Source organism: Hyalella azteca, unplaced genomic scaffold (assembly GCF_000764305.2).
Source record: "Hyalella azteca isolate HAZT.00-mixed unplaced genomic scaffold, Hazt_2.0.2 contig15442, whole genome shotgun sequence".
Taxonomy (NCBI): domain Eukaryota; kingdom Metazoa; phylum Arthropoda; class Malacostraca; order Amphipoda; family Hyalellidae; genus Hyalella; species Hyalella azteca.
In genome coordinates, this window is record NW_025945296.1 from 211664 (window position 1) to 224967 (window position 13304).

Consider the following 13304-nt stretch of genomic DNA (forward strand, 5'->3'; position numbering starts at 1 on the left):
CAAGGGTCGGGCCCATGACCCTCACAAGGATCGGGCCCACGACCCTCACAAGGGTTGGGCCCACGACCCTAACAAGGGTCGGGCTCACGACCCTCACTAGGGTCGGACCCGCGACCCTCACAAGGATCGGGCCCACGACCATCACAAGGGTCGGGCCCACGACCCTCACAAGGGTCGGGACCACGACCCCCACGAGGGTCGGGCTCACGACCTCACAAGGATTTGCCTGGTTGGAATGGTCTGAAGAGACATTTTGCCTGGTTGGAATGGTCTGAAGAGACATTTTGCCTTGTTGGAATGGCTTGAAGAGACATTTTGCCTGGTTGGAATGGTTTGAAGAGACATTTTGCCATTTTGTGAAGAGACATTTTGTCCAGCTTTTGCATCGAAATTATCGTCATTTATTGAAGAAGTTAAGATAAGGTCTTTTACGGACACAGAGATGACGTATAATGCGGGACGATCTAGTTTACGGTGTTCCTGGGAGTTATTGTGATGTCACTCCAAATATTTGCTGTATTTGCAAGCAGTAAATTGGATATTTCGAAGAATATTGATATGCTAACATAGTCAAGTATTCCGTTGATTATTTATTCCGTTCAAGTATTAAGCATTCCGTTGCAAACATGGTCTAGTATTCCAATCTGATGTTCTATGTTAAGATCGTTTCGTTTGATGAGTTAATACAATGAATGAGTGAGCTGGATAAAATTACTTGTAGGTAATTAGTGAAATTTATTTGTACATCGCTTTAGCAGCACGACTGGCCACTATCTATCGACTATATGACATAATAATTTCATTTTTAACCAAGGTTACATGGGCCACCATGTATTGAATTAGATTGTCGTGTACCCTGATGAACAGACGCAGGCTGCATCAACTTCAACTTCGAGTTGAAGGATTTCGTCTGCAGAGTCGTTGTTGCATTTTCATTTTCGGCCCATTCCCGCGAGCTTACAGATCACATTTCATTCTATAACAATCATAAACATAGGATGTCAGTGCCCGACTGAGTATTTATGATACGTAATTGTATTTAAATTGCTACCTGAGGATCACATCGAGAGCCTATGAACCTGGCGTGAACGAACCTCGCTTTGTACAGGATATGTAATTCTTTTGAGCTAATTATCCCATCGTCTCTTCATGGCTGAATTAATTTTTAATTGGCCCACAAAATTCGTCTACCGAAGGAATTTTCAAACCAAATACAAGCTACTTTAAGATTTGATTAAAGCTCAGTTATTTTTTTTTATTTTTATTCAAATAATACGTGTCTATTTCACATTAAATTAACATTTAATAGTTTGAAATTAAATTAAGTTCGATATTTTTCTCTACTTGCCGTTTTGCAAGGCCTCAGGATACCCTTACTGAAATAAATTTCATTCTCAGGCAATAACTGGAGATGATTAGTTTTGATGCTACACGTTAAAAAAACCTCTCCAACATGCATTTGCAGAGACTGGCAGAAATATTCAAATTTTCTAAGCGGTAAAATTAAGTCCTGGTTCGGGTCAAGTCTGTATCATAGATGCCGCCCACAGGGATATGATTCCAATATTTACAACCACCAAAAAGAAGAAAAGGTTCGACGTGAAGTGAAAATGGAGGGCTGCATATTGCCAAGCATCGAGAGACGGCTGCGCTGGCGTAGCACGTTGATTTAGCTGCACCTGCTTCTTTGTGGGATCTCGGCGTTTTTGGCCCTGGCGGTGTTGCCTGACTGCATAGTAAAGTTAAATCTGCCATTAACTTATTTCCTCGTGATCTTTGCCAACTTTTTCGTCATGTTCTTCTACGGAATTTTTGCAGTGATCGTGTATGGCGTAAAAAGATCATTACTTCGTCTGTTGAGCATAGTGGCGGCAGTACTGATGGGTCTGATTCTACTCCAGCTGATGATGAGTTATGTGAGCATTCTGGCGTGCCGTTTCGACGAGGGGAACATGCGGGAAGTTGCCATTGACCAGAGCAACTGCAGTCTTGTCAGCAACACCTCGGGAGATGTAATGTGTTCAATCTCGTTCCACAACGCATCAATGTGCCCGCCGCTGCCTGGGTTGTGGCAAACACCATCTCCCCGTGCGTACAAAAAAATGGTGATATGCTTGACCATCGGCGCTATTTATATTCTCTTTGCGATGATCGTGCTTCTCATCACTCTATGCAACTCGGTCGATGAGCATCGGTTCGGGCAATACATCTGCCCTGGTTGCGGTATTTGGTTGCATTAGTGCAATAAGCTTTCATCGGTTTCAATCGGTTCGTCACATTCGGTAGCGGAACCGTCGAGCAGAGCGCCATCTACTACTGGCATTGGGCACGAGCAGGCAAGGAGTGGCGAAGTCTCGACCGACAACGGAGAACACAGCGAATTGTTGTCTCAAGATAAGATATTCTTACCAGAATTCTTAGTTTCGCGGCCATTGTACTGGACACCGTACACAAATGCTGTTGAAGGTCATATGATTGCTGAGCTAATATCACAATACCTGGAGACCGATTTTGATGAAGCGATCGAGTTGCAGGAGCTAAGGGAGCTTTTGGTGGAATAACTCGTGAACAAGTAGCAGAATGGCGAGGATCGAGAATGTGTCTCCCAGGACAGAGAATGTGCCACTGAGGACAGAGAATGTGCCTCTGAGGAGAGAGAGTGTGCCGCCCAGGACAGAGAATGTGCCTCTGAGGACTGAGGCTGTGAGGAAGGGGTTCTCACCGAGTGACATACCTTGCGGAGCAACAGAGATGTTAGAAAATATTTACTAGGAAAAATTATTGATGATAGAGTTTTCAATTACAATATATGCTGTCTTTTTATTTTTAGTTTTTCAAGATAGAAAATTGTATACTGACAATTTAATTTCTCAAACTGTAATTTAACGGGTTTGCTAGAAGTAGCAAGCAATTAACTGCGAGTAGTGTAATATGTGAAAAGTATACATGTTTATTTACTCTGATAAAAAGTGTAATACTTTATCCGAATTACCGAGATTGGTTGAATTTGTAATTGAATTTAAAAAATCTTAATCAAAAATTTGAAAAATATGCAAAAAAATATGCGGCTTATGACGCAATGCGATACACTACAAATTAAGTAATTAAATAAATAATCTTATTGAAGACTCAACACTAACAACAGAAACACAATTACAGATCTTGCTAAAAACTTTGGAGCTTGAGTAAGATTGTTTAAGAATAGAATAGAAATGTCGGCACTGAAGAAATAGGCCCATGGCCTGTTGCCGATTCTTGAATTTTTCGTGACTTGATTCACAAGGGATCAGGCCTTTGGAACCCGATCTTTCCATAACTGACGATTGATTGAGATAGCTGCTGGACTTATTGCCAGGTCCGTAATTTGCTAGGCATTTTAAGAGTTAAGACTGAACATATGCTCCTGCATAGCTTCGTCTAGTCTGTTCTTGAAGGCGTTCATACTCGGAGCGTCAACGTCGATACTATCAGGGAGGCTGTTCCACATGTCGGTGACTCGAAGCGAGAAGAAAAAGTTTGTTAAAAATTTTGTAGATGAAAGATTCATTGACCAAATTACTTTTTAGGCTTCACGATTTTATGACAGTCTTTATTCGCTTATTTTATTTACCTCCTCGATTCAGTTGAAGTGTCACAATCAAACTGATTAGTCAGAAACAGCTGAATTAAGAATATTTATTGACATGTTTATCCTGCGCCTTCATTAAATAGAATAGAATAGAATTGTCGGCACTGAAGAAATAAGCCCAGGGCCTGTTGCAGATTCTTGTACTTTTCGTGACTTGATTCCACAAGGGATCCGGCCTTCTGTACCCGAACTTTCCATAACTGACGACTGTTTGAGATTGATGCTGGACTTATTGCCAGCGGCCATACTTTCAAAACTGGCTAAGTGAACGTAAGTACTTACGCTCTATTTTCTTGTCTATGATTGGTGAATTTTGCTTGAAAGGCCGTCAATGATTGGCTGATGAAATTACGATCACTTAACTTTTTTTAAAAGTACAGGGCTACTGGTCAGTAAGGTGCTAGGCATTGGTCACATCTCAGCTCCATGTAGAATATCAGAGGTATTACGACGCTGAAATTATGCTAGAAAATGTCAGAATTTGAGATCACTTCCCGATCTCAATGCGGTCCGCGAGAATTGTCTACATAGTTCCGCAAATGACAAATATTGTTCACTTCGACTTGATGGCGAAGTCTCGCCTAAATGCCACCTCTCATAATGGCTTAGCAAGTATATAAAGACCAATAACAACATTATTTTTCGTGGACTTGAGCTTAATAGAATTTGTTTATTAATCTGCTGCTACTGTTACTTCAAAGCACAGCCTTCAATTTGACAGCACTAATCAATAATCTGAAATCAAAATTATATAAGAATAATTTCACTTTATTGACAAAAAACTACTTTGGGAAAAGTTATTTGAGCTTCATGCACAACTGCTATTCATGGATCTAAGCTTAAAGATAATTTTATCACATAAATTTTCAGTAACTGTAAACTTGATATTTATGTCGTTGTCCTGTAAGCTGTGGGGTTCCAAATTATTTTAGTTATCATCGTATTTTTCCTGTTTTTGCAGATAACATTCAAAAGCGGTTAAGTAAACTTATATTGTGTCTTCATTAATCCGGGTTAAAAAAATCATTTTACCTGTTTTAATCATGAAACTTTGAGACATGCAAAATTAGGCGCATTAAAATTTTTTACCTGTATGATCATTTGTTGCAAGACTGTTATCAGTATTGTTATTACTAGGTTTATAATTGTAGTAAACCAAACCGCATTTAAGAGGTCGGTCACCCTTGAGTTTCTTTGATAAGACAAATTCACAGGCAACTTCGTAGGTAAATGAAACGCAAAATTTCATCGCAATACTTAATTTGATCTCAAAAATATTAGGCCTTTTCTTGATGAATAATACAAGTTGAATTAGTTCCCATGAATCATTCCGACGTTTCTCGCCATGATCAATTATAATTATCAGATCGCACATACGTTATTGTTTCAGTTAATGAGTGACACACTACAATTTTTTTATAAGTGTCGTGTTTAGTAGTTCATTCTCTGGTTCAATTTTTATCATTTGTTAGAATGACAGGACGCACGGTTTCTAGGGAACGAAAAAGTTCAGGAATCAATTTTAAGAAATATTAATAATTATCTACTAATATTGCTAAATTGTTTACAAATCGCACAAAATAAAACGTTGTTGCCATTATTTATGCCTACAAACATCGTAATGCTATTATACTCAGAGAAGAACATATTATTCTCAAAGAAGAATGCTATTATACTCTGAGAACTACTCAGAGAAGAACGGAACCAAAATTTTAGCTGAGGCAAAACATGCACGTATTTTGCCGTCATGTTTTCTCACTCTGCGCCAAATGTCTAAGAAGATGCGAGATTACCTAAATTAAATTTGTATCGGACTCGTCAGTGTCAGGAATGTTATGAACGTCTCATGTCAGGAAGCGTTGTCCCAAACATCCTATAAATATGAGGTCAGGCAAGAAAGCGCGTGGTCAACACTCAATAATGCACACCTCGGAGCCTGCTAAATATGAGTGATGTTCTCCAGCGACGCCTTGATGGAGCACGTGGCTGTCCGCAGGCTCATAATCCTCAAGACGGTGGCCGAAGGAGGAGTGACATGGTCTGCAGTCGGCCGTCAATCTTGATAATAAACTTCTGGTAGAAACCTCAGTGATTTAATGTGAGTCTAGGCATCATAATAAACCAACTGTGAAGAGTTTCATATCATGAAAATGTCCACGGAAACGAGACTCGGGATTTCCTCGATAGTTTTCAGTTTCGTTTTACCTCTCCTCCTCTTTGGGTCGTTGGTAACTCCAACTTGTGCAGTTTTGTCCAGCGTCTCACTGCCCGGGTCTGCTCAAGGAACTTCGGTGCTGCAAGAACTGCTCGACGGTCCTCTCAAAGGCTACGATCTGTTCATCTTTGATGACACTCATTCTTCTAGCATCTATTGGAACGAATTGCAAACTTTGGGTTCAGCTGTTATACAAACTTCTGCAGTAGATTTCGATGCAACGAAGTTCCCGCTCACGACTTACTCCGGGAAGAACTTTTCCGTCATTTGGCTCATTGATTCAGACAATATTAGAATTGATAGATTGGTAGAAAAGCCATTTTTGTGGTGTCCTAAGAAACTCGTAGTATTGAGCCTGAGCGCTGACATTACATTATCTAAACTGATCAATTCTAGAGCCATACAATGTTCGAAGTTTGTTGTTATTATTACACCGGGTAAAACATCCCAGTATAGTTTAATTTATACAACTTTCCCGTTACAAGGAAATGCCCTCAAACTCCTAGGTCGCTGGAACCTGCAAAACTTTATGAATGAAGAGTTATTCTTTATAGATCGTTTTACAACATTTTCAGGAAGCGTTCTGCGACTCGCAGCCTTCTGCGATGATTACCCTCTGCTTTACCCAGGTCACAATGGCACCTGCATTGGTTCTAATTTGGACACTCTTGATATTGTAAAATCACATCTAAATTTCACATACACTTTCGAGTTGAAACCTTTTGATTCCAAGTGGGGTTCAAATGAAAACGGCACATGGACTGGAATGTTTGCTGAACTCGCAAGTAATGAAAAAAAATTATCAGTCAACTACCTCACAGTTGTATTAGATCGATACAATGCGTTTGATTCGACGTATCCGTATAAGACCGAAGCATTTGCGTTCATGGCCCGTCTTCCCAAGCCTCTGCCAAAGTGGAAGTCCGTCCTTTACCCCTTCGCTCGGAGTACATGGATCAGCATCGGCATTGTAACCCTGCTGGTCTCTGTGATTTTCCCGATCCTGACTCGAATAGAAGTTGGGGATGATTCTTCAACATTCCAGTTTACGAAAGCATTACTTCTGGTGAGCATTTGATATATATTTTGCAATGTACAGTAGTTGTATCTGATTTTCGAGTTACTTCTCAGGTAGATTAGTCCTTTCGAGAAGACTCTACTTTCCATCGAAACTTTTATGTTTAATAATGAAAAAATACGAACTATAGTTACTTGACAATTTGCACCTCTGTCATATTATCGCTAGACGTGGAATTCACACTCTTACCTTTGATTGCTAGTTTGGCTTGAGCTCTTGCTCTTGTCAAGCTCCTAATTGTTGATTTCTTGCAGGGCGTGGTCAATGAATGGTTGAATTGCCACAAAATTTCTGGAGTCTGTTACGTAACAATATGAAAGTCCATCTTTTGCAGCGAACAGTAATTTGAAATTAGGCATAAGCAGAGTTATGTTGCGATACAAACTCAATTCGTACAATTTTATAATAATTATTTTCTTACTTTTGCTGATCGACGATTCATTTCAGTTCAGCTTGGAACATACTGTACTTCCTTCATTTTTCGATTAGTACTCCTGAGCATTTTCGACGAGAATGTTTTAATAAGCATTTTCGCGGAGTAAGAAAGCTGGGTAAGTAGGTTTCATATATTCGGCTCAAATTAACTTTTTTATATTACAAACACACTGAGAATTTCTTATAAAATATTAAAGGCTGAACGTGGATTCATCTGAGAACACCAGGGGCCACGGCTATAAACTAAAAAAACTGCGTTATAACACATCCACTAGACAACATTTCTTCTCGCTTCGAGTCACCGACATGTGGAACAGCCACCCTGATAGCATCGTTGGCGCTCCGAGTATGAATGCCTTCAAGATCAGTCTAGACAAAGCTATGCAGAAGCATATGTTCAGTCGTCAAATGCCTATAGCACCTAACGAGCCTTGCAATAAGTCCAGCAGCTATCTCAATAAATGAATTCGTCAGTTGTGGAAAGATCGGGTTCATACGGCCGGATCCTTGTGGAATCAAGTCATGAAAAGTACAAGAATTGGCAACAGGTCATGGGCCTATTTCCTTAGTGCCGACATTTCTATTCTATTCTATCTGCAATCTTGAACGGGAACTTCTTCGTGGCAGGTGGCAGGAGCTCTGGTGGCACAATCCATGAATTTGTCCACATTTGGAGTGGGCGAGTGGCGGCGAGTGTGGATGGCAGTCTGGTACATGGGGTGCATCGTTTTTATCACGGGCTACAACGGAAACCTCATCGCGTTCCTCACAGTCCCGCTCTACCCCGTCAGGATAGAGACCATTAAACAGCTTGCTGAGTCACCTCTGAGGTACGGTTAAGAATACTGGGAGAGCAACGAGTAGGACAATTTTTTGACATGATTTTTTACAAAAGAACATTCGGGTTGCAAGTGTATCAAAAATGAGTAAAATTGATTTATGTCGCTATTATCAAAGTGAAAAATAATTTGAACGTGTCTTGAATGGAACTGTTATGAAAAATAGTTATGTTTTTTTTCGCCATTATGATCAATCAAACATTTGAATTCACTAACAGATATAATTATTCATTTTATTTTAATTATGCAATACAAGGAATATTTTACGTACACGTACTAATTTACTCATAAGCGTGGGATTTAATTACTATCATAATCATGTTTTGCGTCTGGAGTTAACAAGAAATTAAGACATTCCTCGTAAAGAATAAAGTTTAATATAGGGTTCCTTTATTTCAGACTTGGTGAAGCATATTGGCAGAGTTGTACGTTAGGCACTTCAGTTATAAACTGTGCGAATCAAAGTGTAACGACTCAATGATGACAGGGTTCCTACGTTAAAACTTCTCATATTCCAGCGCACTTACTACATTTTCTATCGCATTGCGTAGTTTATGGGAAGTGGTTCCAAAGTTGTTAAAACTGGCACGCGTCAATTTGCATCAGATTGCATAAGATCAATATCATTCACCGAATATTTTCATGAACTCACTGATCATGTTCATAAATTTATTATATATAACAATAAAATGTTTATCTTTTTCAGGATTACCATGCAGGACTACGGAGAATTTGTCCCTGAGGCTCTGAAGATTTCCACTGACCAAGCCATGCGCAGCCTTGGCAACAAACTCGACCTCTTTCCTCTAGGTAAGCAGCGATGATAGAATAGAATAAAAAGTGTTGGCACTGAAGAAATAGGCCCATGGCCTGTTGCCGATTCTTGAACTTTTCGTGACTTGATTCACAAGGGATCCGGCCTTTGGAACCCGAACTTTCCATAGCTGACGATTGATTGAGATGGCTGCTGGACTTATTGTCTGGCATAACGCGTTGTTTCAACGCAAATTACGTTGAATTTGTGTTATTTTACAAAATAACGCAAATTACAACGTTGAATTAATGATTATTCAACCGAAAGGCATTTAATTCAACGTTAGATATCTGGTGGGCGCGCGTATTTCAACGCATATTACGTTGAAACAACGTTGAATTAACGACTATTTAACTGAAAGACATTTAATTCAACGTTAGATGTCTGGTGTGCGCGCGCTTTCATCAACTAAACCACCAAAACTTATTCTAACGACGGTGGCTATCATTTTCGGGTTTCATGTAAGAATTGTAATAATTTAGGTTACAGTTTCCGTTCACAAAGAGTTCATATGGTCTACAAACAGACTCGAGTAACCTAGTACATCGCCCATTTCTCAGATTCATTGCAAAGTTTGACCATTTGTAACTTTAAACGTGTTCAGATTACGTACGAAATGATAATGTTTCTAATCTTTAGAGCGAAACGGATGACCGGTAGGATACGAACTAACATAAATATTAGCGTTAAATTCTGCATTCGTGTACGAAAAGCGTGCGGTTTACGAATTTTCATACAAGCATTAGCAGCAAGCGAAGCATTGTTACAAATCCACATTTTCGTTAGGAAGTTGCTGCTTGCGTTACTGGCACAACTTCCTGGCTTGCGTTCTATGCAGTGCGCATTCATTGTAGCCAGTTCATTCAGTCCATTTATTGCTGACAGTGCAGGCTGTTCAGAGCGCATTCATTGTAGGCAGTGCATTCAGTCCATTTATTGCTGACAGTGCAGGCTGTTCAGAGTGCATTCATTGTAGGCAGTGCATTCAGTGCATTTATTGCTGACAGTGCAGGCTGTTCAGAGTGCATTCATTTCAGGCAGTGCATTCAGTGCATTTATTGCTGGCAGTGCAGGCTGTTCAGAGCGCATTCATTGTAGGCAGTGCATTCAGTCCATTTATTGCTGACAGTGCAGGCTGTTCAGAGCGCATTCTTTTTAGGCAGTGCATTCAGTACATTCAGTGCATTTATTGCAGGCATTCACTAACAACGCTGTGAGGGAGGGGCTGCAGCAGCACCGGACAAAGCTATCATGCCTAATGTATTGCTGCGCGTGGGCTGCCGACGCCTGCGGGATTATTTAGACTGCCAAAAAATTAAGACATACGACACAAAGAGCTTAGAAAAAATCATCAAACTTTGCGCCTGGGGCATTGATCTCATTCAATAACTGAAATAATGTAATACATGAAACTAGAACGTTAAGAAAAAATTAAATGCCACAATTTGATGTTTTCCTGGAAGAGTTAATAAAAATTGGTCAATCGTATAAGCAGAAAATAATTCACTGGAATAATTTGGTTGGCAGGATTAACAGATATCGATTAGGATAGTAACGCTGATAGACTTATTACGTACCTCACCTTGGGTGCATTTTTCATTGGTTCGCTGTAACGAACGATGAGGATTATAATACAGCCGAAGGTCTTGTAGGCGAGGTGCGACCAACACTATAGGATTGATTATGCAGCGTTGATTGGAGACCGCGAGGAATTTATATGAGATTTATCCTTCCTTGCACGTGTCCAATACGTCAGTATTTACATTAAAATACATTTAGGACACGTGTACCTTACACGTGTTCTAAATGTATATAAATTTTGGTACGTGCAATGTAGCAAGCCGAGAATAGATGAAATTACTGTGTCGAAATTGCTGTGAAAAATGTATCAATATCACAATTATATCACAGCGAATTCCTACGACTAAAGCATCCAGAATGAAAAACAGCAAACTAACATGTTCGTATTGATTAATCTCATTTACTTTCAGATCTACTTTATTTCGATACAAAATTAAGTGTATTTTGATACCCGAAACGAATTTCTGTCCTTTTCCGAAAATATAAAAGTATCAAATCCATCGCAGTATAAAAAATAGTCGGTTTTTCTCGATGTCGGTTATCAACCAAAATGTCTTCGGTTGTTTCAGATGAAAATAGTCTTGAAGAAATAATGTGAACAAAATCAACAAACGGAAATTCCCAGGCTTAATGGAGTGTGACCATTCAGTGCAGGAATATAAGCTATCAGATAATTCGTTTCGAAGAGAAGATACATAAAATTTTAATGAACTTGTTGCGATCGACGAGTTTCTTCGATATTAAGTTTTATTAAATTTTACTACTGTTAAAAATAAGTTTTTAAACCTTTAATAGTTGAAATAATTAAGAAAATCTGATTTTTCCAAGACCATGACTATGAACCTGGCGTAGAAATGGTCGTAAAAAATGGGACTCACGCCCTCATCGAGACCTACTCGTACTTGATGAAAGTGCGGATTAAGTATAACGTCACCCAAGACACGTACATTCTCAAGGAACAGGTGAGTTTTGCTGCCCAATTTGCCAGTTATGTGAAAAAATTGCGACAGTGCCATTAAATGCTTGGTTGTGACGGGAGTTGACATATTGTGTAAACAAAATTTTCCTTTAGAAAAGAAAACGGAATTTGGTGCTTCAATAAGCAAGAACATCTATGTGTTGAAAGTAATGACCATTATTGTGTTAATTCAAACAAAGTGCTTGGAAACAATTTTTCTTTCAATAATTCAACGAAATGTTGAACAGAATCACCTGAAAAAGCCTGAAGATCTTCAACTAACTAATTCCAGTTAATTTAAAATATTATTCCTCATTAACTTCAATTTATCTGGCCATTCGCAGGTCTACTCTGGTCATCTGGCTTGGTTCCTGCCCAAGTACACTCCGTACACCGAAACTATTTCCAGCACATTGCATAGACTCGTTGAAGCCGGCATTGTCGGTAAACTTTTCAGAGATCACTTCGTCAAAACCGACGACAACACGAATGACATTGTGAGTAACATCGAATCTATGGTGTGTAACATCGAATCTCTGGTGTGTGAGTGAAATAAGCATCTCAGCAGCACAATACTGTTTCAACCCCAAGCGTTGGAATAATAGAAGTGGAACTTTCTAATTAGTCAACGTTATTGGCATCTAGAGTAGCCAGCCACCTCTTATATTTTGGTCGTGTACGGTACTTAAAAGAGTAAATTTTCATTCGCGTATCCTAACAAGATCATATGCCTTACATGCTGGTAGCAAATAGCCAAGGCTTGTATTTCCATCGTAAATCACCGTGTATGTTTACCAGAAATAAGCGTAATTTGATGGAGAATAATAAAAAAATCGTAGCTAAAATTAGGTTAGCTGCATTTAACGTTGCTTAGAACAACTACACTGTGATTTTTAGCACGCTTACGACTCATAATATAGCTCAGCAGCAGCAGCATTAGGAGAGCAAGTGGGTGATGGTAGTCCACTGGGGTGACACTCTCCTCACCCACTGGGGTGACTGTCTCCTCACCCACTGGGGTGACTCTCTCTTCACCCACTGGGGTGAACCTCACCCACTGGGGTGACTCTCTCCTCACCCACTGGGGTGACTCTTTTCTCACCCACTGGGGTGACTACCCACTGGCCTGGGGTGACTACCTCACCCACTGGGGTGACTACTTCACCCACTGGGGTGACTACTTCACCCACTGGGGTGACTACTTCACCCACTGGGGTGACTACTTCACCCACTGGGGTGACTCACCTCACCCACTGGGGTGACTAACGTGACTACTGTACCCAACAGACGTCGGTGTCGAGCTTGTCTCTGGACCAACTGCAGGGCGCGTTCCTCCTACTGGTGCTCGGCCTGGCATCATCATCGGTGCTCTTCTTGGCAGAGTTAGGCTTCGTGAAGCTTAAGTCTATGAAGATAAAATAGGCACGCCGACAGAGAATCGTCATCATATCCTGCAGTTCTAAAAATGCGATTCAGATTATCACTGCCAGCGTTTCAAAATGCTTGGAGTCAGTTTAATGCCAGCAGTGAATTCTAACTGTTTAAGCCCCGGAGTGTCGAGTAATTTTCTGTTTATTTGGCGAAATCGGATTTGATAGAACGATTATACCACGGATGGGTCATTTGTGATACTAGTCGGAGTTATCGCACGTAATTATAGTTGCCTAATGACTGGCTACCTAACATACTGATAACCGACGCGATGTACCAAAAATAAAATGAAATAAAATAATTTTTTTGCATAGGCGAGACAATA

General features: G+C 40.0%; 1 protein-coding gene across 1 annotated transcript; it reads left to right on the forward strand.

The window, feature by feature from the left end:
* The first annotated feature begins 8010 nt into the window (after nt 1-8010).
* Nucleotides 8011-13226, forward strand: LOC108664574. The gene is made up of 5 exons (XM_018151187.2): nt 8011-8186; nt 8902-9005; nt 11419-11552; nt 11893-12045; nt 12836-13226. The coding sequence occupies exons 1-5, from the start codon at nt 8011-8013 to the stop codon at nt 12968-12970; spliced, it is 702 nt and encodes a 233-aa protein (XP_018006676.2). The 3' UTR covers nt 12971-13226.
* Nucleotides 13227-13304: the final 78 nt, after the last annotated feature.

Excerpts from the sequence above, each read along its gene's own strand:
- LOC108664574 (XM_018151187.2), top strand. The coding sequence starts at position 8,011 with ATGAATTTGTCCACATTTGGAGTGGGCGAGTGGCGGCGAGTGTGGATG. Across the intron at positions 8,187-8,901 it reads CTTGCTGAGTCACCTCTGAG|GATTACCATGCAGGACTACG; the intron begins GTACGGTTAAGA and ends TATCTTTTTCAG. Across the intron at positions 9,006-11,418 it reads ACTCGACCTCTTTCCTCTAG|ACCATGACTATGAACCTGGC; the intron begins GTAAGCAGCGAT and ends GATTTTTCCAAG.